At 39.7% G+C, this 27,893-nt stretch overlaps 2 protein-coding genes across 4 annotated transcripts in view; one reads left to right on the forward strand and one right to left on the reverse strand.

Moving 5' to 3' along the window:
• The window catches only part of cnksr1 (connector enhancer of kinase suppressor of Ras 1), a 28,637-nt gene extending 5,145 nt beyond the window's left edge, over positions 1-23,492 (forward strand). Inside the window, exons 5-21 of one of the 2 annotated variants that reach the window (XM_046061975.1) lie at positions 8,019-8,060; positions 8,159-8,278; positions 10,844-10,903; positions 13,123-13,191; positions 13,390-13,515; positions 14,542-14,657; positions 16,029-16,165; positions 17,009-17,157; positions 17,244-17,277; positions 17,707-17,882; positions 18,184-18,257; positions 18,564-18,635; positions 19,035-19,105; positions 19,701-19,762; positions 19,886-19,976; positions 20,249-20,430; positions 20,604-20,962. In XM_046061975.1, coding sequence (XP_045917931.1) covers positions 8,019-8,060; positions 8,159-8,278; positions 10,844-10,903; positions 13,123-13,191; positions 13,390-13,515; positions 14,542-14,657; positions 16,029-16,165; positions 17,009-17,157; positions 17,244-17,277; positions 17,707-17,882; positions 18,184-18,257; positions 18,564-18,635; positions 19,035-19,105; positions 19,701-19,762; positions 19,886-19,976; positions 20,249-20,430; positions 20,604-20,654 — 1,632 coding nt within the window. In that variant the 3' untranslated portion in view covers positions 20,655-20,962. The other variant, XM_046061974.1, reaches the window with a different exon arrangement.
• cldn23l (claudin 23-like) lies at positions 23,164-27,679 on the reverse strand. 2 transcript variants are annotated; one of them, XM_046061977.1, is made up of 4 exons: positions 27,414-27,679; positions 26,816-27,217; positions 25,222-25,271; positions 23,164-25,078 (listed from the first exon to the last, which is right to left on the reverse strand). In XM_046061977.1, the coding sequence occupies exon 4, from the start codon at positions 24,809-24,811 to the stop codon at positions 24,053-24,055; it is 759 nt and encodes a 252-aa protein (XP_045917933.1). In that variant the 5' UTR covers positions 24,812-25,078; positions 25,222-25,271; positions 26,816-27,217; positions 27,414-27,679; the 3' UTR covers positions 23,164-24,052. The 2 variants fall into 2 exon arrangements, with proteins under 2 accessions (XP_045917933.1, XP_045917932.1); XM_046061976.1 differs by lacking the exon at positions 26,816-27,217.
• Positions 27,680-27,893: the final 214 nt, after the last annotated feature.

A 27,893-nucleotide genomic window follows, 5' to 3' on the forward strand; every position in this document is an offset into this window, starting at 1 on the left:
GAAACAGCGGCAGAAGCGACAGTCAGAGGTACAGAGAAGCTGTGGGTGAAAGAGGAGGCTCTGTATTTAGAGGAGTTTATATATAGCCATCTACAGCCAGCTCTGGACGCCTGCCTGGCACGACAGGTACAGTTCTCACCTCTTTGATAGGTTAATTCTCCACAAGGGGCTTTGCTTCTTTTGCACTTAGCCTGCTTAAAATGGCTCAAGTCTACATTTATATATATCACAAAGTGGATTTTTTGCTTGTTGGTTATAATTTAAAGTTGTGGGGGTGGCGATGTAACCGTGGATAAGATGCATACTTTTGGTGTGAGAGACCCGGGTTCAATTCCCGTGGCACATCCTCCAATGTGTCCCTGAGCAAGACACTTAACTCCTAGTTGCTCCAGAGGCGTGCAACCTCTGATATATATATATATATTTATATATACATATAAAATTGTAAGACGCTTTGGATAAAAGCGTCAGCTAAATGAATAAATGTAATTTAAAATAATTTTCTGTAGATTTTTTTTGGAATTCTCCATTTTCTTGAAGGGGTTGATAATAATGTTAGAGATCATTCAAACGACATTTGAGATCTATTACTTCCCATTATTCCATTATTTATACTAACCATATCAGGTTGTTCTGAACCAGATTTAGCAGTTTTACATGTTTAGCCATTCACAAGAGTTAGAACAGGCCTAAAGGACATTGAGACTGTGAGAGAAAAAAGAGTTGCATTCTTTGTGTTGGTGAATAGTAACAGTAACATTTTTCTTATGGAGCAGAGCGGAAGGAAGTATGGATTTCAGAGAGTGAATGAGCTTGTTGACTCTGATAGGATGTTTTTGTCCACTGTGAAGCGAATCTGATTTTGGCCTGTTGAATGTTGTTTTCATTCATGGCACTGAGTGACTGATTAGAAAGTCAAAGCCTCCTAGACAGCTTTTGTCGTTGGTCCCTCTCAGAGATTGATCATCGGTTGGTAATGTCTGGCCATTGTTTGCTCTATTCCTGTTTTTGAACTTTGTGCGTGCTTGTGTGTTTGTGCATGCAGGTGTTTTAAAGGTAAGAATCATTGTCCATATACTGAAAGCATTTTGTCTATTGAGTTCGGAGTCATGTGAATATGTTTTTGCTGGGCTCACTTGCCAAACTGGCTTTTCAATCAGTGAAGTGAAAACCGTCTGGCTCATATTTGGACTTCCAATGTGAGTGTATAAGTTTTCAATTACCACATACTATCTAGTTCTATTCACAAAACCACATTGGAAATGGACTGGTTTATTGCATTATCTATAAAACCTGCACTACCAAGCAAGAGCGGTGTAGTTATTAATTTTTAAAAAACTTGGCAGGTGAGCGTAAAGGTCAGATTTGGACTGTGGAGAAGCCCTTATACCTGTTGAACAGACAAGAGAAAATGAGAAATCTCAGACACGTGTTCAGGCTTCATGTGTCAGTTCAACTGTCATCATAGCATTATTAACCTGCAGGCTTTGTGGAGGAACACATTGATTTACACACTTGTAGCATCTGCTGTGCCACTGACTCACATTTGCTCATGTATGTGTCCCTAGGCCACAGCGATCGCATTAGCAGTGTAGCATTTACTAATGCGTTCATACAAACTAGCATGATCATCATGACTTTCTAAAATGTGGCCTTTGCTGTGGTCATGCTCCCCTGTGATGTTTGGCGTGGCTTTGTCATCCTTTTTCTGGAGAACTGCTTCCACAGAAGCTGCACCACATCCTTCACACCAAAGAAAGGATTCTTTTTTTCCTGTTTGTCTGTGGGTGTGTTTAAGCGCTTGTGTGTTTCTTCTCGCACCCTGAGGGCGATCAAGGTCAGTAGTCACCTGGTGTTGTTGGGATCCCACACTGGAGTTGTCAAGTCAGAGTTTCGCAGTATAGCACATGCTCAGTCACCTTTGATCCAGCTGAGCTGCAGGCAAAGTCCAGGAGTGAGAGACGGGGAGTAAAAAAGAGCGATGTGTGAACAGTGAACTTGGACATGAGAGCAAAAATGGATATCGGAGCATTACATTAAGGTATGTGAGTTTAATAGTGATTCTACAAAACGAAATGGTGAACATTTCTGTCTGAAAGTTTTGCTGACATAAGAACGGTCACATGAAAATATAATTTCAAGCTATTTTAATGATTAACTTACATTTGAAATGACAAATATATGACTAGTTCTAGCATTGCGGTTATGTGCTTTTCTTCGACCGGACAGATAAAAAAAGCATATTGTATTGTAAGCAACAGAATAAGCAATAAGCAATGATAGACATATCTCTGCTATTGGAAGACTTATTTAAAAGATAGAGGAAATAATAACAGGCTTGAATATAGATAGGAGAGAATATCAAGGGTACTGTACCCAAAAATGAACCCTACAAATTTCAAAAAGGCATCACCTGTGTGAGCTGTCAGAAGTGGATGACTATAACTTATTATTTATGGTGCTGAAAAAAAGAGCACGAGAGAAATCCAATGCTGCTAGGAGTGGTCAAAGGCAAGGATGAAAACATGGACAGGAAGGGGAGGGGAAAAAGGGTCATAAGATTTGGATGGAATGTGTGGTGCAGATGTAAAAGAGATCTAACTTAGTGATGTCTCTCAGTCTTTTTATAGCAAGTCTGTGACCTGGTGGCAAATAGAAACCATCTACTGGTGAAGTTCAAGTATGTAAACATACACGCAGACAGAACAAGACGGGGCTTGACTTGACAAGGCTTTTGATTTGTAAGGCTTTAATATATTGTATTTCTATATGAAGTTGCAGATGACAACAAAAATAAAGGAAAAGGCAGGAAATGTTCCTTTTAATGTGTTTTTGTTCCTGCCTTTTTGTAAATGTGTGTCCATGCATGCCTGTGTTCATTCTTGTTGACTGCTTTTTTTCAGAATGTTACAACCACATGATCGGTTGTCTTTGTGTCCTAGACAACTATAGAGAGAACAGCTTTCAAACACAGAGTGCTGCTGTAAAGTTAGCTCACCGCCTGATCAAGCCACACACCAAGACCTTTCTTCGTAACCAAGTGAAGTAGATGCATGTTACAGTGCAGCGGAAGGCAATAAAATGAATGCTTTTCATCTTTAATGGCAAAGCTACAAATCACTGTTGCTAATATGTAACTACCATAACTATCATGAAGTGGAATGAAACGTCAATCTTGAGTGTCTGTCTGTAGCTTGAACTTTTGTGCTGTTGCTGTGCTGTTTGCTGTTGCAAAACGTTCCATACAACGAAATTATTGTTTTTTCTTGATGCTACTGTGAGAATTGGTAGTTACTGTATGAGGGGCATCGTTTGGTACCACACTTGTTTGTGTCAGTAAAAGGCCAGAGCTGCATGTGTTTGAATGTTATGTTCTGTTTTAGTTGATGGAGAACTGAAAGTGGTCCATCTTTACAGTAACTGTACTGTTTGATGTGACAGATTAGAAATATTGTGTTGCAAAACTTGATGGGTTCCTTTAAAGATAGTAGCAGTTGCTTCCAAGTGACGCATTTTAGTTAATGTCTTATTGAGAGAGAAATCAATAGAAGGGCATGTGGGTGGAGCGTGAATGCTGCTCCTCTCCCCTCTCCTCTCCTCTGCTCTCCTCTCCTTGCGTCTCCTCTTCCTTTTCCTACTCATGTGTCTGCCTTTGCAATAAAACACTGTGGCGTCATCAATGGCATCATATGCTTCATAAGTATCACATGCTTTGTGTCTTCAAATAAATTGTATATGTACGTAACTTTAAAACTGATGCCAATGTGGTTATTTTGTGAGTACAATATATTTTTTTCATACTTGGATATTTTGGACATTCTTGATCTTTGTGAAATAGTCGATTCAGTTACAAAAATTCAGAATGTGTGCTTGTGTTTGTGGTTGCAGGCATATGGATACAATGTCTCTTTGTGTCTAGAAGTCATCCTCACTGAGGAACCAGCACTGAGAAGTGTGGGTTTGTGCTCTGTGTTTTTTTCCACCACGCCCTCCTGACGTTACATCAGTTTCAGGGCAGAAGTGTACCTGTCACCTAACTCACACATATGTGTATCATTTCCTATTTTGGCAGAGTTGAGAAGAAATATAGAACAGGTTGCACTGTTGTGGGGGAGCCTCCAGTGATTATAACTTGGCCTCCAAATACAACAGAAAGCAGATTTGTGGATATTGGTGTATTTTTACCTTATGTTAAAAAGCAATGGTGCGATGCTGGATAAAAAAAGAGGTGTTACTAATGAAGCGAAGGCAGAAGTGATGGTGTGTGGTAGGATGTGGCAACAAGATTTAAATATCAGCTACTATTACTACTACTTCCACTACTAGTTCACACTTACAGCATGGATTTGGCCAATTTATAGGAGAGTTTCTGTCCTGGGTTTAAACCATTGTTTTAGCATTTGTAACACTTGTGAATCATGTCTGTATCTAGCTTACCCTTGCAGTCTTACCTTGCTTTACATCAGTTAAACAACATTGATTGTTATTAACCATGCTAATGGCAATGCTCTGGGGTTAGCAGTTGCTAACAGTCAGTCCACCACTTTGGTCCCGATATGTACTATTGGAGGGATTGCCATAATATTTTCTACAGACATTCATGGTCCCTAGAGGATGAATCCCGCTGACTTTGATGATCCTTTGACTTTTCCTCCAGCCACCATAAGGTTTACATATGCAGTTGTCACTTAAATGTATCAACAACCATTAGATTGGATTGCTACAATATTGCTACAGCCATTTTGAAGCACTGTGAATTTTTTAATTTGTCCAACCCTTTGGTTTATGACCAGGTGTAGCCTACTTTGTGTTTAGTGCTAATTAGCAAATGTTAATATGCTAACACACTAAACTAAGATGGTGACTCTGGTAAACATTAAATCCCTAAATATCAACATGTTAGCGTTGTTATAGTGATGTTACCATGCTGATGGTAGCTCAAAGCATCACTGTGACTTAGTACAGCCTCACAGAGCTGTTAGTATGGCTGTACTCTTAGTCTTGTTTTAAAACGCTTTCTTGTGATTGCTTTAAGTTACGTATTTGTATGCTTTATTCTGTTGCGAATAAAGCCCTGACTAGCTAACTAACTACCTAACTAACTTTACATTAGTCACTTTACAGCCAATGTGTCATGGCAAGACTAATTTGCTCAAGTAGGGATCAAGATAAAGATCGGAACATCTTTGAGTGTTTATACACAACCTTTAGTGGTTTGTTGTGGTATAAATGAACATATTGCAGGTTCTGCCTCTCTTAAGTATACACAGTCAAATACCTGAGTGGAATAACAACACAAACTCAAACAAACACAAGGCAGACAAGTTGAACTGACCAACAATCATGACAGCAACCTCTCCCAGTCGTACCCCTCCCCACAGCCTTGTGTCATAGCCTTTAATTAGCACAGAAATCCAACTGTGTTCCTGTTGATCCCTTGTTACATTTCAAAGGGCTTAGTTTCCCCTTAGAATCCTTTATGTAACTTATCACATGATCAAGCCTTGCAAATTAGCTTAGGCAGTAATGGTATGTGGCATCTATTCAATAAATATCCTATGCTGGGTAAACATCTATCCTCTCTTTTAACCTTTCATCATCCTCCTTCATTCAAAGCCTCCCCCTCACTTCTCCAGCTCCCAGGCCAAATTATAGTAATGCCTCTAGGAGCATTGTGAACACCTTCCTCCAAACTGTAACTGTGACATTGACCACAGCAGAGAAGGTGAGAAGGTGAACTACTCGAGTTGACGAAGTTACGTTACACGCTGAAATACAACCGTGGTGTTTTGTCGGGACATGCAGTGACTGAGACCAGCGGTGAGAAAACTATAAATCGCTATGACATTAGAAGGTTACAAGCACCGATCAGGTAAAGCCACACTGAACACACCTTTTAGGGAGGAACGAGCGCCTCAGCTGTAAAGGAAAGAGGTGCACTGGATTTATAAAACAAAACGAGAGCCGTTGTGACACAGCACCCGGCGCTATTATCGTTTTATCCTAATTAACTTGTTTTTATAATTGGTGGAAGCAGCTTCACGCAACAGCTGCGGCAGTCTCTCTACACTGTTTCGACCTGACCTTTCTTTTCTCTGTGAGATGGAGGAATTTAGCAAGTTGTGTGGCGCTGCATCAGGGCCCAAGCTGTTGAGCATGATTTATGCGTAAAATTCATCCAGCCAGAGGGTCCAATCACGAAAGGTTCACAGCGCGCCGGTAGTAGGCCTACTATACGACCCATTGTAGGTACCTGAGGGAGTGGATCGCTGGGGCGTACAGGGCCAGGAACAAGAGATCGGGGAGCGGCAGGTGTAACACCAAAATCTGTGACCTATCAGATTCTGTGACTACACCGAAACGACGATGTTCTCCTAACCGTAACCAAGTAGGCTACTTTTGGTACCTAAACCCAACCAAACTGCAACCGACAAAGCCTCTGCCGCTTAACTTGCCATGTGGGCCACAGAATCTGATAGAACACACATTTTGGTTCCGCGCTTCGGACGGTCGGTGATTGCTTTCTCTTGCTGGAGGAAGAGGAAGCCACACGCTGTGCTTTCAGATCAAACGCGAATTCAATGCGCTGCGCAGTTTTTTATATCATAATTTATATTTGGGCGTGGTTAGTGTCAAGTCTGCTCAAGTGAAAAGGCTCAAGTCCAAGTGAAGTCACAAGTCATTGGTGTTAAAGTCAAAGTCGAGTCGCAAGTCTTCTTGATCTTGTCAAGTCGAGTCTAAAGTCATAATTTTTGTGACTGGAGTCTGACTCGAATCCAAGTCATGTGACTCGAGTCCACACCTCTGCTGCTTGTGGGGATTAGTGTGAACCATAAACGGAGGTAGCGTGGGGATACATGGGGACAGCCGGCCCAGAGCCCACCATGTGGACTATGAAGTTTAGCTCAGCTGATTATAGTGGATACGAACAAACAACGGTATGTGACGATACGCTTTACCGGGAGAATTCAGCAGCTCTTATGAAAGGAAAATCATGGTTTCTTTGGTAAACCACCGCAACAATGACAATTACCAACAAACACACTAGATTCTAATGTTTTAATAAACATAAATCATAAAGTAACATTTGTATTTCAAGCAAATGGCAAACTTATTAGCACATTTTGAGAAAACTCTCTTCACCCTTATGCATCATGGGAATTCTGAGGGACGGACGTAGGTGTGTGCGCATTTAACTGTGTTTATTGTTGATATATGATCGGAAGTCTGTAACGGGTATTTTATTTTGAAAATTGACCGTTTCTCTGCCGTTTCTGTGTTTGACTTCCTGCCGGGTTCATCTGTGCTGTGCTGCTTGACGCTGGGACAGTTCCTGGACGCACTTAGTCTGTGGACGCACTGCAGCGCTTCTGGTGTAAGCAAAAACATTTAGTGGAAAGGTTGCTCCGGCAGCAGTAAAGCAGACAGACTCTGTGGACTTTCAGAGTGAGTCTGGGGTCATGTAAACTTGATTAATATGTCTTTGTAGCAGGTTGGTCAACGATGACGCTCCGCCCCCACTGTGCTGACAGTCTAGCTCTGCCCCCGGTGTGAACCTTTAGATTAAGTGGACATTACACACCAGTAAAGGGATTGCCCACTTGCTAGAAGAACATGTGTTATGTTTTATATCTTTCTAGATTTTTTTAGATATGTAAGTGAAAGTACTGTTACAATAAAAGCGAGTAAAATACCAGTAAAAGTCTGGAGTGATGCCCCTCTTGCCTCTGGATACCTTTGGCCTTTCACTTCCTGACTCATGCTGTGAAGAGGAAATAGGACATGAGATTTGAATCAGATTGTCCCATTTCCACAAGTCAATCAATCAGCATTACATATGCAGCTGTGCTTAGCGTCATGTTGGTGCTCTGCTTTGTGAAACTTTTTAGATGGAACTCACAGAACTCAGGTTCTATTTTTGCTTTTAATCCTGAGTTGTTCTTATTGTTTTATTAAACCCGAAAATTTTAATAAAATAAAATAATAATACATGCCATGTTGTTTCACTCATCCAACAGGATACCACAGTCTATGAAAAGGAAAAGGACATCATCTCTGTGGTAAGTGTGCTAAGTATTAATATATTTTTTCATTTGAATTGTTTTTCCTTTTTATTTTATTAATCACTGAATGAGATATGGTTTGTTTAATCCTCTAGTGCCGTCAGTTGTTGGTGGTGTGTGATGAGATCCTGAATTCCAGCCCTGAGCCACTTCTTACCCACACCGCTCAGCTTGAGAGTGTCGACCTGGTGCCTGTGTCTCCTGGGGATCAGCTGGTAAAGATTTCTGCCTCTTAATAACTCATTTGCCATTATTAAATGTAGAAAGCAATGTGAATTATTTTTTCTGTTGACACAAAAGCTTTGAATAAGAGTGATAGGAAAATGTTTTAGAAACTGTAAACCAACATCAAGATTAAAGGATAACTTTGGTATTTTCAACCTGGACCCTAATTTCCCACGTTTTTGTGTGTATGTGACTAATGGGGACAACATTTTTTTTAATTGGCCCAATACTGAGCGGCAGCAGTGAACAGGGCTGCAGCGCAATCATTGCGGGCAATTGCACCGCGTTAAAGTATTTCTACTAATTTGCTTGTTTTTGCCACTGTCAGGTTCAGATTGTTATTATAGGTGTCTGACAACTTTGTTGAAAGGATCCCTACAGAGATAGATCATTTTTCTTTAAAGTACAGCCTTTTTGTTTAACCACAAACAATCACTATATCACTCTCGTCAAAGCTACCAGAGTCCATTAACAAAAAAAGTAATTTTACCTAGCAGAACTTTTAAAGGATTAAAAACACAAATGTCACATTATAACTTAAACTAACCAATTGAGGTAACGGTAGGACCTCGCTCAAAACTGGACCAATTAAAAACATTTTGTCCCAATTAGTCACATCACATCATTAGACACAAAAAATGGGAAAATAAGGTCCAGGTTGAAAATTTCAAAGTTAGCCTTTAAGTGTTTCTTTCATTCAGTTATTGTTCACTCCATACAGTGTATGCCATCCGCCCTGTTTAATCATCATCAGCTCTTTCTGAAGAGTTCTGCTTCTTCTTTACTTTCCTGGCCACATCTGAATTTTTTTTTTTCATCATCTTACCATCTCATTATTACCATTGTTTTAAAACTTATCGTTTTATCATCATCAGTTTCCTGACAATAAACTCTTATTCTGTGTCTTATTTCCTCTCAGTCTGTCTCTCTCTGTCATTTTCAGTATTTATTTTCTGCCTTCGTCATTTGCCTGGAGTTTTCCATCATCATTTGGTTCCACTCATCACTTCTTTCATCTTACTCAAGGTTCTTCCTGTCCAGTTCTAATCTTTTCATTCTCTCCAAAAACTTGTCTCACGTCTAGTTGTTCATAAACAGCTTTCTGTTCCTGCCTGTTCTCTTCCATTAATGTCTTAGCCTTCAGTTGGCACATTGAATACAACAATTATAGCTCTCTTCTTTGCCTGTACGTACATCATCTAGTGTCCTTTTCATTTATTTCTTAGGAGTGATTTTGTTTAAATGTTCCCCCTTTGTGTACTCAGCCCATTAGGTAAAAATCTCTCATGTTGGAAGAGCAGTCCCATTTCCTTGTGCTTGCTTACTTGCTCACTTGGCCTTTCTAATCATCTCTCAGCGTGTTGTCCTAAAAGCCCATATGCACATTTTCTAGCTCCACTTCATCACCTCAGATGCCCCAGACAAGCATACATTTTGGTTGTGTTGTTTCCATGGACGCCTAATTGTGTTTGTCCCTAGGGTGGCCAACAGTGTGTAAAGGGAGTGGGATTAGCTAAACTGTTTGGGGGTAATTCCTCACAATTTTCTACAGTGGAACAGGATAATTTTTACAAATGTCCTCCACAACTAGCAACAAAGCCTGATTATCCTTGGCTGACAGAGAGAAATTGATTGGAGCACATCACCAATAATGAGGTCTGCCTTCTAAATAAGTAATGGGAACTAAAGACAGAAAGAAAGGGAAGTGAGCGGCAGGAATAATTATAATTCACATGCACCGAATGTACGTGACATAAACACATGCTCAATTCATCAAGTAAATGTGAATCTAAAAGTAAAAGCTAGCTTTTTCCTCTTTCATATCCCTCAAATTTAAATTTATTCTGGTCACAAACGAGAAGGTGGCGATAAAGAGAAGATATGCAAAATAATCTTTTAGGCTGTCTAAATGCATGATTTGTACATGCAGTTTAAATCACAGGAAGTGATGGTTTTATGTTTTCATGATTTTCATAAAAGCCTTTTGTTTGGTCTTAAAAGAAAAATAACCGGGTTGTTAGCATAAGTGATGAATAGCTTACTACATTATATGGTTGTGAAGTTATGTCTAGGAATTGTAGTGACAAAACCCTGCAGATCATTACCAAAGATGTCAAAAATGCAATAAAAAGTATAATTACCATATTTACACCTTACATTAATGCCCTATTTAGCATTTTAAGCTCTAAATACATTTAATAATTGGTTTATAATTCACTATAATGTAGTTGTACCAGCTATAAGGATGTATTGATCATGTGATCTGGGCTTTCTGGGGTGTGATTAGTTGGCTCTGCCCATGCCCCATTATGACTTAAAATAATCGATCAAGGCAGGCTGACGGGTAACTACAGGCTGAACCATCAATACATCTGGAGACAGACATCAATATCTCCACAGACTCCAACAGTGATGACAGTAACAAGATAGTGCTATGTTTGTGAGTCCATTATGTTGAATCATTTTGTCTCACTGAAAATGTGCTACAGGTTTATCAGTCTGATATGTGTCAGTCTGAGTGTGTCTAACACGTTGTTTCTCTCTCTCTCTCTTAGGGGATTGAGATAACGTCCACTGGCTCCAGTAACCACTACGTGACCGGAACTGCTGCTGAGGTCAGAATCTGTCATTTCTTTTCCTGCTTTCACTGTTGACTCAGCCCAAAAACCACACAGGGTTAACTATCCCTGCCATTTCAGTGCTGTTGACCAATCCTCTGAAGAGCAGCGTGACTGAAACCTCTGCCCCTCTTGAATTTCAGACCAAAAGGTTAACTTCATCTACAGTTTGTCTCCATGCAAGAGCCCCGTGAAAAGAGCGTTACATCCAAAAGTGCCTTTTAATATTTCATTTCTTTACCGCTTCTGTCTCTGACATGTTAGGAGTGTAACAGGCAACAAGCTGTGACTCTGTGACTCTTGTCTGTCACATAATATAACACATATATAACACTTTTACACTGATTTTTTGCTTTTCCTATTGGAAGGTTTAGATCTGCTGAACACATATATTGCTCTTGACTCTCTGAGTGTCTCATCTAGATTGAATTGGAAGTATATTCTCATTTGCAAAGAGCAAAAATAACAAAGAAGAATGATCAATTTTCTTTTTTGTTTTTCTTTTAAAAAAAAACAACTCTGCCATGTTTTTTCTATGTTCTTCTATGTCGTTTAGTGTTTGCTTTCAGTGGCGGGAGAATCGGTTAACAATGATGTCTTTTTCTATGACTTCTGCACAGCTGAAGTTTAAAATTTTAATTTATATTAATTAATTATGGAAGCATGAGCTCTGGACATGGCAGAAATCCCCCTGGAAGTGCTTTTGTGTGACACAGTATTTTTAGCTGTTGGCTTATCTTTTTTTATTGCTTCACTGCCTTGAAATTGAAACCAAACAGAGTCCATGTGCTGCCATACTTTGTATTTATAAATATCTACTCCAGGCTGTTGACCGAAAACTTCATGTAAACAGATCAGTACATGACACATCATGGCTAAAAATGTATATGTATGTATTATGTATGTTTTATTTGCAATTGTCGTGTGCCATGTTTTTTAAAATTATAATTAAGAAGGTATTTGTCCATTTTCCTTTACATATATAGTGTACATATTTTTCTGTAAATTTGAGATAAAATGCACAACAGTACACTCTTCTTTCTTGTTTTCATCCATTTATAAGCCATATGTGACAATCAGACTGGTTAAACTGGACAGAACCACAGGGAAATCTCATTCCTAGGATTTATTCAATTAAAAGTAGTGAAATGCCTTAGTATGTTGATTTTGTCAACTTTACTTTCAATAGATTTGGCTTTTTTGGAAAACAAAATCCCATGGAAGGAGCAGAGATGGATGATTTTCTGAGAAAGCCAAAGATCACTTGGATCAGGGGACTTATAAATAAACTTGGCAGCGATAGAGGAGTGTTTATCAACTAGCTTGTAAAGCGGACTTTTAAAATTAGTGCATCGGAAGGTCTCCTGTGGGACTGAAAGATGGAGATGTTATTTCTCCATGATGTCAACAACAAAGTATCCTTGACTCCCCTGCTACTGCAGTTACATCACTATGGCTGACTGCTAATAAGAGCGTGACCACTGCCCACACACACACACACACACACACACACACACACACACACACACACACACACACACACACACACACACACACACAGTACAGCACAGCCTGTGTGCAGGAGCTTTGTACTGCCTTGCACAAAGAAATCTCCCATATATTTATAAAAATCAACCTGGGTACTAGTCTTTTGACCTGGGTTCCTGTAATGTCTCCACAAGGTTGTCACTTTTATACCACATTTCCTCAGGAATTTTACAAGTCAGATTTTGCCCTACTATGGTGGGTGTTTCTTTTAACACAAGTTGTATTGAGTGATTTTAGAAAAGGATTTTCACAAGTGTGATGAAGTTTTCTTGATTTGTGAGGTATTTAATTCACTGCATAACCCAAAAATCGACATTTACATCATGTTATTTTCAGTTAGTTTACCTATTTGATTTATTTTCCAGAAAATGTACTTTGTGCAAGTTGCCCACTACAACATCAATTTAATTATTTATTTTATCGGTAAAAGACACTTTGTTTGTCAAATATGATAAACTGCCAGATCATAGGAATAACTATTAATGTAATGTAAGCCTTAAAATTAAAAGATGTAGTACTAAAACCCTGAATCTCAACTTGCTAACTCTTTTCAATTCACAGTGGATAATAGCATCATTTGTCCCTAAATTTAGTTAGTCTGAACAATGTTCACCTGGGTTTTATTTATTACCAGTTCTTATTTATGTTGTTTGTATCTCCTTTTCTAGCCTTCGGCTGATGCCAGTGTGAAGATCTTGGCTGGTGATGAAGTGATTCAAGTCAACGACCAGATAGTGGTGTGTGTTACAGTATATACATACTATGTGTACACAAGCCTGTGTGTATGTTGCACTGTATATATGTGGTCCTCTCAGTCTTTGGCTTTATGGCAGTATTGCTCCAAAGTAACTAAGACAATCCTCTGTACATTTACTGTTCCTGCAAAGTGTTTCAGTTTCTGAAACAATAACCGATTATCTGTTTTGCTGCGTCAGGTGGGCTGGAGCAAAGCTAACCTTGTGAAGAAGTTGCGGGAAAATCCCAGTGGAGTGACTTTGGTCCTGAAGAAGATTCCTGGATCAGTGCGACGCAGAGAGCCAGTCCAGATCTCCTACACACAGGTGAGGGATTATTAAAGTCTTCCTCTACTCACCTCCTCACTCCATCAACTGTGTCAACTTCAACAACAAATGAAAAGTTTGAATATACTGTATACACATTTCAGATTTACAAAGAAAACTGTGTTCAGTTGTACTATTACCCAGGAAATGTTGTATGGATATATTAATGCCCCCCAGAGGATGATCATAGTGATAGTGTATTTAAATCCCCTTATCCAACACTTTGAGGTGAAAAGCTAAAGGCTAGATATTCCTGCTCTTAACAGGAAAAAAACACACATAAGAAATATCAAAATCTCATCTGCAGATTGACTTCTGCACATGACTTGACTTGCTGCCAAGAAGCTAGCTGCTTTCCACTGTGGACACTCAATAAGCTTTTGACCTGCAAAAATCTGTGCACATCATCACTGTATACCAGTATACCAAGTAACACCTGATAGGCCCACACAGGGCTTGTACTTTGCCTCAGAAGCTTGTGGGCTTCAGAGCTTAATTTGGAAACTATTTAATTGTTTGTGAAGACATTAGAAGAAACCCCAAGCCAACAGCGTTATTGTTGCACACATGCAATTTTGATCTTCTAACTCTTAGTCTCAGTTTAGGATAATTACATCCAGGGGTGAAACATCAAATCATCCTTTTACACATGGGAACCTGACAAGAATCCCCTCTTCGATTTCCGTTTAACATCACTTGGGATCCGTTTCCATAAACACTTACAATCTCCCAGTAGTTGCTATGCCGACTATTGTTTGTCTTTGAACTGCACAATAAATTATCAAGACAAGCACACACACTCTGTGTGTGTGGGGGGGGGGGTTGCCTGTGTTGTTGTTGTCTAATCTCCTAAACCATATAGAGAGTGCAGATGGAGATGAGAATGCTCTCATTACAATCCAAATGACATCCGCCTTCTAACCCCTCCGCTGACCCACTCAATAACACACACACACACACACACACACACAGACACACAAAGTTCAGTGTGCAAACTCACATGCTTTTATTTCTGACTCTTTTCAGGAGGAGGAAAAAAAAGAAGAGAGGTTAGAGGAAGAAGAGGAGAAGGACAACGAAGGGAATCCAAGGTCCTCCATATTTGATAGGGTTGCAGCTTCTGTCAGGTCCCTGTCTTTTAGGTGAGAACTTTGTCTCTATTAATTAGCTGTTCCTTTTTTTAATTGTGGGTGTATTCGGTCATTGTGGGCAATACTGGATTTTTGCATCAATATATCTATCTGTCTAATCTGTATTCTATAGGAAGATATATTGAAATTGTGATATGAAGTTACATATACAGTGATACATGATTACTGTATATTATCAAACTTCCAATTTCCAAACGTATAAATCCTTTAGAAGAAACCCCAGCGTTATTGCTACACACAGTTTAAGCCAAAGGATCCTGAACCTTCCCTTTACAAGAATTCCCTCTTCTCTGTCGTTTAGGTGAGAGTGTAAATTAACTTTCATGCTAAATTAGTTTTATTTTTAATAATATCATTCTTGCTCATCCAGCAAAATACATTTATCTACCATAGTTACAAATAAATGTGTGTAAATGAAAGGTACCGTGAGGTATTTTCTTCTGTGAGTCCCCATTTTTGTGAACATGTGCACAAGTGACATGATGCACATTCCTGCCAATGGTTTCATACTGGTCCACTCACCAACAGGTGGCAGTAATGTACCAAGAAATGTAGTTGCAGGTTGAAGACTATTCCTTATAAGAAGATCCTCTGCACTTGCATCTCCCATCTCAAATACATTCGGGTTTTTGATATGAAAAGTAAGTGTTTTAATTTCCCAACTAACCAATAAAAAGATTAGCTGACCTGTCGGAACTTGCAACTGTTCTCCTGTCAGCTAGAAGCATGATAGCTCTTTGTCTCAGAGCAGGTTGGACCTAAGTTCGGTTCACTAAACGACCTACTAACTACTACTAAGTATTTACTCAATAGAGCTGAACCTCCCATGAACTCTTTTGACCTTGTTAATCTGCCAGGACCTGGTAGGTTTGCGATGAGGTCACACTTTAAATGCCACAAATTCCACTATGCACACCCACAACCCATGACTGACTGGAAATGAGGGAAAGGAGATGAGGAGGAAGATGAATAGATGGAGGGAGTTTTCAAGAAATGAAGAAAGACACCAACATGGGGGAAAAAAACAAGATATTATAATCCTGTCATATCCTGATACACTACAACATTTTTAAAGGAAAAAGAAAATATAAACTTACGACTACTAGCATATAGAGGCATATTTCACATCTTTAGAAGACAAAACAAGTTTACACAGTTACATTTCATAGCAGTACGTCTTTTTGTGAAAGACCTTGTCGCCACTTCTGTTTGCTTACTGTTGGTTGGCATGTAAATGAAATGCTTTTTAGCAGCTGGATCTCAAATCTCAGACTTTACAGCCTCTCAGAAGCACCTGAATGCATCCTCAGTGAGTTGTTTTAATTGGTGTTGTGATCAGTTTGTTTGTGTTTTCCATTACAGAAGGGCCGTTCAAGAGACAGGGGTACATGAACAGCCTATGGGGCAGGAGGAATCAGACTTGCCCTCTGACAAGGAGCTGGAGGGGACTCTGACTCTCACTTCATATCAAAACCAACTGTCCCCTCTGTCAGCCTCAGGTAAGAAAACACAGAGGGAACTTGGCAAGATGTTGTCTTTCTTCCTCAATATGTTGAAACTTTGAAAGTATCATGTTTCAGGTTTTAAAGCACAATATTGGATTGAAAATAAAGCAGAGTGGGTTTTGCAGAGACAGATGGTTTTTGTTAAAGAGATATGAAAGAATAACTACAACTTAAGCCTTCCAAATATATTTTTTGAGAAGAAATGTTAAAAATTCTCATTAATGTAAAGAAGAAAATCCTTTATACCCTGTCTACAGGTAATAATAACAAAGCCTTAATTACATTTGCTACACTAAGGCATTTTGAAATAGACCTATCGCCCTGAGATAGTAAGCAGTGTCTATTTTTATTATCTTTCCATAACCTGTGTAGGAAAGGAATCTTCAGTGCTTTAGCCTCAGATTGTGAGCCTGATCCTCTACTTTATTCACTTGTTTGTCTTTATTAAAAGAACAAATTTTGGGGGGTGGAAATGTTGGTTTTCATTTTGCCCTGACATTAAAAGGATTTCAAACTGTGACATCACACAAATGAGATGTCAACAAATCACAAAGGTCTCTCCTAATGGAAAACTAGTCAGAGTAATTGTTAGTGTAATGGATTTATTAGCACTTGTACCATGCATACCGATTAGATTTGTCGCCTGGATACAGTGAAAGAGACTGAAAAGAGTATTAAATGGAGATTACTGGCTGTGGACCCCACAAATTCAGTGTAAATAGAAATTGTTTTACTGGCACTTGACTTTCAACACAAATGCTAGAATTTGCAGTTGTGATTATGTCCAGGCACACTGCTGGGTCATGCAGGATGTTCACATTCATGTGTGTTTCTCAGGGGAGTTTGAGAGTTTGAGACCAGACCAGTCGTCATCACCCAGAAGTTCTTCTCCGTTCAGATTTGGGTCATTCAGAAGTCCTTCGCCTCAGAGACTCAAACGGGAAACATCTAGCATAAGTTCCTGCCCTGAAATGGTGGGACACACGGTGAGCGAGAAAAGAAAGATTTACTACCAGACATGTTGAACATTTTGTACCCTACATTTCCAACACTGAACTCCTTCGCCTTTCAGGGAAATAAGGACAGAGAGAAGGGCTCTACAAAAGGTAAAATGTTTACTGTAATACTATAAATATGTATGAATATAAGCAAAATACTCCACTGCAAAGCTGTAATCGAGGCTATCTTCATGTTAAGTCAATGGCAAAACCAGGTTGTACTGAATAGACGAGAGAGTCCATAAACACAAACATAATAAACATGCCCACTGTTTCTAGGAAATGTTTCCTAAAGATTAACAGATCTATCTGTAGGACTTAACATGGAACTAGTTAATAATGCACTTAATTCAAGTCATTGCAAGTTAGAGTGTTTATCCTTTGAAAATGTTTAGATGGTCAGGATAAAGTGAAGCTAATGTCCAAAGGTGAAAAAGAAAAGCCCTCAGCATCGTTTATGACTCATACCAGAATCAAACGCTACATCGTGTGCGTCAAACTGATTGCTTTTACTACTTTTCTTCTTCATCCTCAAAGGAACATCGACAGCTATGAGTCGGCGTCGCGTGTCCTGCCGTGAGCTGGGTCGACCCGACTGCGATGGCTGGCTGTGGAAGAAGAGAAAGGACAGCAGCGTCTTCATGGCCCAGAAGTGGCAGCGCTTCTGGTTTGTCCTCAAAGGGCCCTCCCTGTACTGGTACACCAGCCAACAGGTGGGAATATACAGCCATTAATAAAAAAAAAAAAACATTTAATCTCTCCAGAACCAAAAGAATGACATAATATCACTGAAACACCCAGCCTCAAAGATGGTTTCATTACTGTTTTATAACTTATGTGTAGTATGTGTTTTAATATAGTACTGTGAGACTTTTATTATGTGCTAACATCCATTTTCTTTGAGTAGAGTCAGAAGTATTTAAATATTCATTTTGCATTGAATGTGCTTTTATTTCTTTCCTCAATCTTATTTAACTTTATTAAAATATGTGTTTGTATTTGTTTTTTCTTCAGGATGAGAAGGCAGAGGGTTTTGTCAACATCGCCAGCTATAGCATAGAGAGTGCTGGAGAGCACAAGAGAAAATAGTAAGCATTCAAATTGAATTAAAAATAAATCTTTTTTTTTTTTCTTTTTTTTTTAGCATTTGAAACTTTTAGACTTAACTGGGTAGTTTGAAACAGTAGCTTTATTGTCTCTGTGCACAGTGGATGATCTGTCTTATGTACGGGTTGCAGGAAACTGCAAAAAAAAAGCCCTTTTCTCTCTATTTTAAAAAATAAACTGTTATAGGAAAAGCGCCTGTTGTATCTTATGAATTCATGGAATCTCTACTAACAAAATTATTTATTTTGCATCTGTGTATGTATATTCTCTCTCTCTCTCTCCACAAGTGTGTTTAAAATGTTCCACCAGCGATTTCAGAACTTCTTCTTTGCTGCTGACAATGTCACTGACATGAGCAAGTAAGTTGGACTGATTACAGACTAAGGCCTTGTTCAGCCTGTCTATGTTCTCTTTCTTTCTCTTTCCCCAGAACCTAAACTGATGGACTAAGACAGTTCAATAATGTTTAGCCTCCAGTGCTACATTTCATACATAAATGACCAGTTCTAAAATGCACATGTTTGAAGAAAGACTTCATTAATTCATTTTTTTTTAAAGGATAAGCAGTTAGAGGCATTTAATCATACTCAGGAGTTGGTCTGCACTGCCCCCTACAGATGGCTTTTCAGGATTCTGTTTGACACAATGATGACTTTTGTTGAAAGTCAAAGCTGTAGTAGCCTAATCCTAAACATTTCTAAACAAAAATCGTATTTACTTTATTTGAGTTTACACAGCTTGTTATATTTATTCTGCAGGTGGATCAACTGTCTGATTTCAGCCATACAGAAGCATAAGAAGCTCCACAAAGGCCCAGATAGCGAAGAAGGTGGGGAAACATTCTCCTTATCTTTGTAATATATATTTGTATCATAATCACTAAAATTGATGCATTTGAATATGCATTTAGTTGTCTTCCTCACCCAAAATGTCTTATATAATCTATTTCACTTAACTTGCAGTTTTGGGGTACATTAATGAAATTGACTTAACTTCCATTCTTTATTAAGAGAATAACATTGCATGATGAGGTGTCCTGGTGTAACGAAATAATGGGAAAGATTGTAGAGCTTCTTCCTCCAAGTCCTTTAGGAAACCTAACTGATCACAAGGTTGTTCATAAGAGGGGGAAAAATAACCACGGTCATCTGTTTTTTTAAAGATTGATTAAAGATTAATTCATGGTTCTGATAATTTCACCAGATAGAGCCAATTGGTAACAAAGGATGAAGCGTAATTGCTGTTGCTATGGTTACCTGCAATTTATTATATCCCAGCAAGTCCTGCCACCCAGTTACATATCATCAAAAACGTCAGATGTGCTTCTCATTTTTATCTGTGTACCAAATGTTTTTTAATATACTATGATATGATGTGTTATGGTAATATCATGAGTTTGACAACCTGTGTTTGTTTGTGAACAGAATGTTACAGCGAGACAGAATCAGAAAGCGAGATGTCACCTTCACCCCGCAGAAGAATCAAGGTCAGTACAGTTGGAGGTTTACACATGGGTGAACACGCAGCACACACACACACACACACACACACACACATACACCATTTGGAGTACCAGTGGGATTAGTTTGTGTCTCATTATGTGTCATAGAAAGTGCAGTCCAACACTCTGCCTCGCCCCAAGGGGAAGACGAACAAGGTGCCATTACCGAGTCCTGTGACAGGAGGCAGCAAAGGAACAGGTTTGCACTGTATAACTCTGTCTCCACTCACTTCTTGCCTTCTTTGCTGCTTTCTTATTTTCTTTCTCAGTAAATAATTTCTTTAGTCTGTGAAGACTCTGATAGATGTTTTAATAATTTGTGATTGGGTTCACAACAGCTTCATTGTCAACCAAACCCTGGTTGAGAAACTGCTCTGTTTTGTATTTAATTCCATCTCTTCCATGTCTGTCCCTCCATCTTTACTTGCTCTTACTGTGCTTCCCTGTCTGTGTCTTGGTCCCTGTGAGAAGCCGGAGCTGTAGATGAGATGGGCATGATGTTAAACAACATAAAGGAAGGCGGGGTTTCTCTGATCGGTCACGAGCAGCCGAGTACTCACGACCACTTCAGGAAATCGTTCATTCGACGCAACAAGAACCCGATCATCAATGAGAAGGCGCACACGCTCCGGGCCTTGCAGAGCACTCTTAAGGTGAGCAGAAAAGTCATCCAGCTCATGGCTCAGGTTCAGCACAAGTCAACTACCTTCAATCTGCTAAATTTGTTGACTTCAGTAATTAATAGAAAAATACAATTAATTTAGCATTGACCAATTAGAAATATTAATATTAAACATAATAATGCATTACATTCGTGTTTTCACAGATATTCAAAGCGCCTCTGGGGGCTCATCTCAATCACCCACAATCACTGTAGCATTTAATCAGTTCTTGAGTTACAAAATCCTATATTTTCTTGCTTTTGACTGAATTTTGCAACTTTAAACAACTGTGAAGTTATCAGGTTTAGATCAGGGTCATGTCTCTTGAGTTCAGCAAGTTCTACAAAGAAGAAAAATGTTTACCTATGAAACGGTCACACCTCTTAGTACGTTTTTAATTTGATTCAAGGATATAATAATGAACCAAAATGAAATAACTCTTGTAGAGCAAGATTGTTCTCAGTAAGTTAGAGTCAGACAGATTCAAATTTGAGCGCATTTGCACGGTCGCTGAAACCCCTTTTACTCTTACTTAGGCCAAAGAGACAGAGCTGCTGCAGATCAACAAGATCTTAGAGGACTCTGATCTGACACCTTCAAAGTATCGTCAGTGGAAGGAGCACAACGAGGAACTAGTTCAAGAAATCGACAGGCTGGCCGCGCTCAAGGCCTCCAAAGGAGGGGACAACGCGGTAGTGCAGGACACGCCTACTGAGCAGGTTACCTTGGAAACTGTCGCTAAGGAGACAGCCACTGCAGACACAGAAGGCGCATACAGACTCAGACTCAGTGACGGCGAGCAGTTAGTGGATGCAGAGCTGTCTGATGTTTTCCTGGAGATCCCACAGGGCTCTCTGAGCACAGAAACCAGTCCGGTGTTAGAACTCTCTCTAGGATCGCTGCAAGACTCAATAAATAAACAGCTGAGTGAAATGGTGGAGAGCGGAGAAGCGGCCGAGAACTACTTCTACATTTAAGACCTCGCTGGAACATTCACGTCACTGGAAAGTTGTTCAATAGAATCAGACAAATGGAAGACGGGTTGCCATGCAGCCGTGTGAGAGAGGTGCATTTCATCTTGTCCTCTGCTGACATTCGCCCGAAAGGGTTAGCTAAATTGGCCATTAAATCAGCACTTTAATCAAGTACGTGAGTGAAATACATCAGTGTAGACTTGACTTGTAAATTCAGACCTAGACTTGCACACAACAAACAAAACAAAAGTGTACAACAGAGAAAAGAACAATTTCCTAAGTGTCAATCAGAGCTCAGTATGTATGTGTCTTGTTCTTCTAATGATAAAAACTGGAACTTTTCAATGTATTATAAGTCATGCCTTTTGTAATGTGATATGTAAATACAGTCAATATAATTTGTTTATTGACATTACCTTAATAAAGGTATACATTTTGAATATTTTGTACATAATCTGCTGCAGAAACACTGTTCTAGCTCCTTGTTGGTCGAAGAGATTTGTGTTTTGTTGTTATTTTTTTTTATCCTTCTTGGCCCTGTGGAGAACATTGTACTACACCACAATCATGGACTTGTGCATGTGAACCACATAGTAGATCTGTATGACAGCTCTGGGTTCAGTGTTCCTAATTGGCCCATGGAATCTGCCATTAATGCAGCAGGACAAATGAAGACTCCTCAAGCGCTGAGATGCCAGATGTGGCTCAGCTTCTTTTCACTGTAAAACTCATTGGCTTAATTAAAAAGGGAGCGTCATGGTTAAAGATGAGAAGATGGTTAAAGATCAGAATCGGGGTGTCTGAATAGGGAATGACTGACAGACCTTGATAAAGCAGATATTTTATTCATCATCATATATCATTTCTTTGCATTGTTTTATTTCTGTGGCTGTCTATAGTCATATGTGATTTAATTTGAAACACAAGTACAAGATTATAAAATGCACGCCTTTACATATGTATGTCCTCATCGGTCTTTTGTGCCTGAATGTCAGTGCATCAAGGCTTTTATTTCCATCTTGCTCTTTGTGTGAGCCTACTTTAAGCTCGTTTGGTGAAGGTCACTTCACTGAATGGATATAATGTTTCATAACAGTGTGCTTTCTGTTTCATTTTCACATTAAATGTGTCCAAAGACTGTTAAAATAACAATATACATATACACTGGCCATTTCACTAAATGAGTGAATCCATTGCCCAAAAATTAAGATCAAGACTCGATCATTGGCTTTTTTTCCTGCTCTCAACCGTGGCACAGCAGTGACTCAGATTTGTGCTAAATTCACAATAGTGAACTCTTGGTCTCAACGAAATGTTCCACTAAACTGTTAGTCACTCACTGAATGACGCTGTTTTCCTCTGATGAAAAAACTCAATTGTTCATTCTCTCACCAGATCATGATTTGTTCACATAACGGGGCTCTTTCTGCCAATTCACTAGGGTTACCTGGAGTGGCCTTGTCTGCTCTGTGTTGGCTATGATGATAGCTATGCCACTCAGCTTTGTGTGGAGACAGTGAATTTGAATTACTTGAAATAGCCTCAGTTTGTATGGGGGCAGCAAAGACATACACATACAGTGTAATTAGTAAGTAAATGAGTAGTAAGCAAGAACAATATCAATATGTTTACATTTACTCTGTATAGGATGAATTATACATAATAATTGTTTTGTTCAATAGGGTCTATAAAAAAGCTTTTTATGATTTTACTCTTGATGTTATGTACTAGGATGCAGCACACAGTGATATATTGTTGAAATGTTTTATTCAATGCACAATACAACACACTTTAACAAGATAACACCAATAAATAATTTACAAAGAATAAACAACACCTGTTGGACATCCTCCTCCTCAAACATTTTTCCTTCTCACTGTTCATGTTATAAAGTCAGAAATATCACATTCATTAGATGAAGGGTCTTTAGTGAAGGTATCATATTCTCATTTACTCTGACAGGTTAGGAAATTGGCATGTGTAATGTTCTTGCAGCACTCTGACTTCTATTTTTAAAAGTGTTTTTCATTGTTTGCAGTGATTCAATCAAGAAAATATTAAAAGAAGATTGCAAATCCATTTGGTGAAATTGATCCTTGATTGGTGTCTCCATTCCAGAGGACCATAACAGGAACAGAAAACTAGAAATCACAGAAGAAATCTAACTGCATCTAAAGCAAGCCCCTCTGACTGTTCATATTTAAAGCCAAGTCCAATCTCACAGACATTTTTTATTTTACATACACAGTTTTGTTCTGACACAAAGAATGTCATGTTTCTTGCTAACAGTACAAAGGCATGGCTACACTGTAAAAGGCAGCACAAAGACATACATGTTGAAGGCAGCAGGAACTTAAATTCTTTTCAACCTCGTTGAACTCAATCAATCTGTAACAGTCTTTGTATTCTGTGATTCATCACTTTGTTTTTCACACCCGAAAATTATGTTTCTGTCTATGTCAAGGGGCAATTACATCCATCATGTTCATACCTGACATTAGAGTCTATTAACAAGGTAGTGGCAATGTCCCGTGGTTCACAATCATTTATGAAATGACTAATTTCATTAGTTGGCAGATTTATTAGCTGATAAGTTAGAAGTGACTTTAAAAAGTGCTCAAAAGTTTGAGGTTCATATTCTAACAGCTGACTTCATATATGTCCGTGTCTGGTTTGTTGGTAATCTCTGGACATGAGCGACACGCAGGGCAGGCAGGTAGCTCTGAGCAGGACGGGCAGGTCGGGCATCTTGGTCGTTTGAAGCTGAACAACAGAGCGCTGCCTCCAAGCACCTGTAAACATGAACCCAGCCATCCAAAGTAGAGTGAGCCGGCTGGGTGTAGGGTGAGGAGGGGGAACCTGGGGTTATTGATGCCTTGACTTGGATCTGCCATCCCCAGTCTTCCAAGGTTGTGGGTGTACACCCCAAGAGCAGTCAGGCTCAGCAGCCCGGACATCACCACCAGGAGTCCACCTGTAGCTGCTACACCTCTCAGAGGTATATCTGTCCAACACCTGACCCCAATACATGCCAGGACAATGCCAAAGCCACACAGGAGCAATGAGGTCAGGACCAAACCTTGTGCCAGGCGAACCCTAGGGTCTCTCTGGTACGGACCTGCCACGGGCCAGCACTGCTTCAGTTCTGAATGCTCCACCTGCAGGCAGCTCTCCCAAAGTCCATCCGAGCGCAGTAAGAGCAGTGCCTCCACTGACCCGGACCTGACCCCCATCCCCTGACCTTTCACTCCTGACCGAAGAAGTGACCCCAACCCTGCCATGCTCAGACGCGCCTGTCCCTCTCTCCACTGAGGTGTAATAGCGGCAGTGAAGACAAGGACCAATCCCAAAGGGGCGAAAACAATCCCCATCACCATGGAGGCTGGAGTGTGCATCATAAGCTGTGCGAGCCTGATTCTATACAAAACTCTCAGGACAAATAGCTCATTTGTTTTCTGTAAAAATAAAACATATCAGCTGCACAGTACCTCTGCTGAATGGGAGTATTTTCCATAAGAAAGATGGCAGTGGCTGCTGCTCCTCCAGACAGGGATGCTGTTTGTTATTGTCATATGTTGGTGTCGTGGGACCCGTCAGAACGGGTGGATCTAAATCCAGTCACGTTTCACAAATGTCTCCTTTGACCAGACACTGCAGATCTGTGTCTGTAAAGAGACAAAGAACATAAATATCTGAATCTTTCTTTCCCAAATACATGTAAATCACCTGTGTGCAAAAAGCAAAGACAGTCAGTACAACGATCAGAACAATAAAAGTTCAACACCATAAATAGAACTCCACGCATTACCTCTTCATCGAAAACTCTCCTCTCTTTTAGCAGCAGATTCTTCATTCTGACTGTGTGAGTGAAAGAGAAAGATTCAGTTAGAGAGCGGGGTGCTGCACATTGGCTCAGAGAGACGGAGAGAGAGATATGAGAAATAACAGAAGTGTGAAGTGTAGCAGTATACAGAGCGCTATAGCAGCTGGAAAAAGCAGAGGGAGGCTTGGCTTCACTGCTCCGGCGCTGGACATGAACAGCCTGAACGGTGCCTGTCTCTGTTGCTAGGATACAATAACCTGGCCAGTGTGCATGACAGTGTGTGTGTGTGTGTGTGTGTGTGCGTGTGTATGTGGAGCTTTATTTATCACAAGACAAAGCTAGACTCCTCTCTATGAGAGCTGATTGCCTATGTGTACACAAATGTTGCCATAATTAAGTGTGTGTTTGTGCATGTGTGAGCAAGTGCATGTGCGTGTGCGTGTTCATGTGTGTGTGTCTCTATGTGTGTGTAGGAGGGTGTGTTGTTGACGCTGCTGTTTGCTCAAAGCCTGAGGATTGATGGCCAGCTATGACCTTGGAAGAATTCAGTCGAGTTAGTAATTATGTCAGGCTAGTGTCTGAATGCAGAGCGAGTCCATCTACAGTGTCTCAGCCCGGAGGAGGAAGAAGGAATGCCCTCTGGGACATCACAATTTGAACATGTGATTGACTCATGCAGGCAAGCACACATCACACACACACACACACACACACACATGCAATCAGAAGCAGCAGTAATATGACTTCCTTATTGCGGAAAACCACCCTGCTTCATTTTCCTCAGCAGGTGTACCAGCATTACAGATGTCACAACCACTCACAAACTTTTCAGTAGAAATTTTAAAACAAAAACTCAATGCGATGAGGCCACTAATAAACCCAATCGCTTACAAACTGTTGAGCTGTAATGACTAGAATATTTTACACAGAAGGATCATGGGCTGTCAACATAAAAATATAAATGGGCTGCTAATGTCACTTCTTTGTAGCAAAAAGAAGGGAAAAAAAACATATTGGACCATGGACATATGATATTGGCACAACCCCTGTGCTGCAGACACTAAAAACGGAGAAAAGGATTAATAAAAGCATATTGGTAACATATTGGCGAAACATACAATAAATAATCTGACTAACTAATGTATTTTGTTAACTGAAGCAGGTTCAGTGTATGGATGATGGTGGGAAATGTTTGCAAGCCAAATGTCAGCTTCTATTTCTTTTGGTGCATTATGTATGTTCAGCTTACATGAGCCATATTTGTAAATTTGACCTAATCAATGACAGAATATTTTAGTTCTGGAAATGTCACTGGAGGGCTGATGAGATTTAGCTGGAGAAGACAGGTCAATAATTAAGGTAATGGGAAATCTCATTTTTGAAAAGATCAGATACAAACACTGAGTATCAGCCAAAGAACAGTCAAGAATTTACTAATAAAAGATTTACTTAAAGATTATACAAGAATATATCATACCAGAGGTGATTAGACTAGGCTAATATAAAATAAAAACATTCAATAAAATATTGTGTTTTCAAAAGATCCAAGTGAGTGGAGTGGAGTTTCACAAACACATACCTGTCTTCGAGTGTCATCTGTGTCTAAAATTATACGGCAACACTGTTATAAAAATATGGCAGAAATTCCTGTTCTGCTACATGACGAGAAAGAGAGGCCTGACCCAGCTGTCAGGACAATCTCTGCATTTGGAGTGAATTAAATAGGTTTAACAGTCAGCTGCATCACAAAGTACTTGGTAAAAAAAACATTTTAGCCAGATCACGTCGACTTTTGATGCTAAAATTATAGATGCACTACAATAATAACAATAATACAATAATAACAATAATCATGCCAAAAGCTGTTCCTGCCAAGTCCATTCATTATTGTCTGTTACTGCAATGATTTCAATGCAGTGACTTCACTAGATGCTTGGTTTGTTTTGATGCGGACACAGCAAGGGGGAAGGTATGGAAACACCTGCAGAGAGGCACAACATTTAGGAGGATACTTGTAAGTCGTCATGAATTGAAAATGATGAACATACTGTAGGTTATTAATAGCCCAAACACTTTCTCTCACGCAGGCACATTTTGAGCGAATGCAAACATATGCGCACACACACACACACACACACACACACATACACCATGGCCATGTAGTCACAGTCACTTACCATTCAGGAGGGGTTGTGGAGATCTCAATGCAGATCCCTGGCTGCTGTCATCTGAATGGCTAACATTTCTCTCTCTGGCAGCAGATGTTGCAACCACCTCTTCATTATTCTCGCTCTCTCTTCTTTCTCATCTGTCCATGCAGCACTCCCCCCACGATCTCTCCTGCCTCCTAATTTTCTCTGTCTTCTTGTCTCTCATTGTCCTTGTGTCTGTCTCCTTTGTGTCTGCTTGCTTTGCTGCCTCCTCTCAGCGTGTGCCTCTCTCTTTGACTTGCTGAAGGATGTCTGGTTAATATCTAGGACAGAGTGCCTCTCTACTTTTCCGTGTCAGTGCCACCAAATAGGGAAAGGCAATGAGCTTTTCTGTATATGCAAACACTTCAAAACGTTTGTGCCTATTTCGGAGCACACGGAGGTGTTAGAAAACCATTAATTTTACATTTATCTGACGCTTTTATCCAAAGTGATTTATAATTGCTA

The sequence above is a fragment of the Micropterus dolomieu genome, linkage group LG11 (genome assembly GCF_021292245.1).
Source record: "Micropterus dolomieu isolate WLL.071019.BEF.003 ecotype Adirondacks linkage group LG11, ASM2129224v1, whole genome shotgun sequence".
Lineage (NCBI taxonomy): Eukaryota > Metazoa > Chordata > Actinopteri > Centrarchiformes > Centrarchidae > Micropterus > Micropterus dolomieu.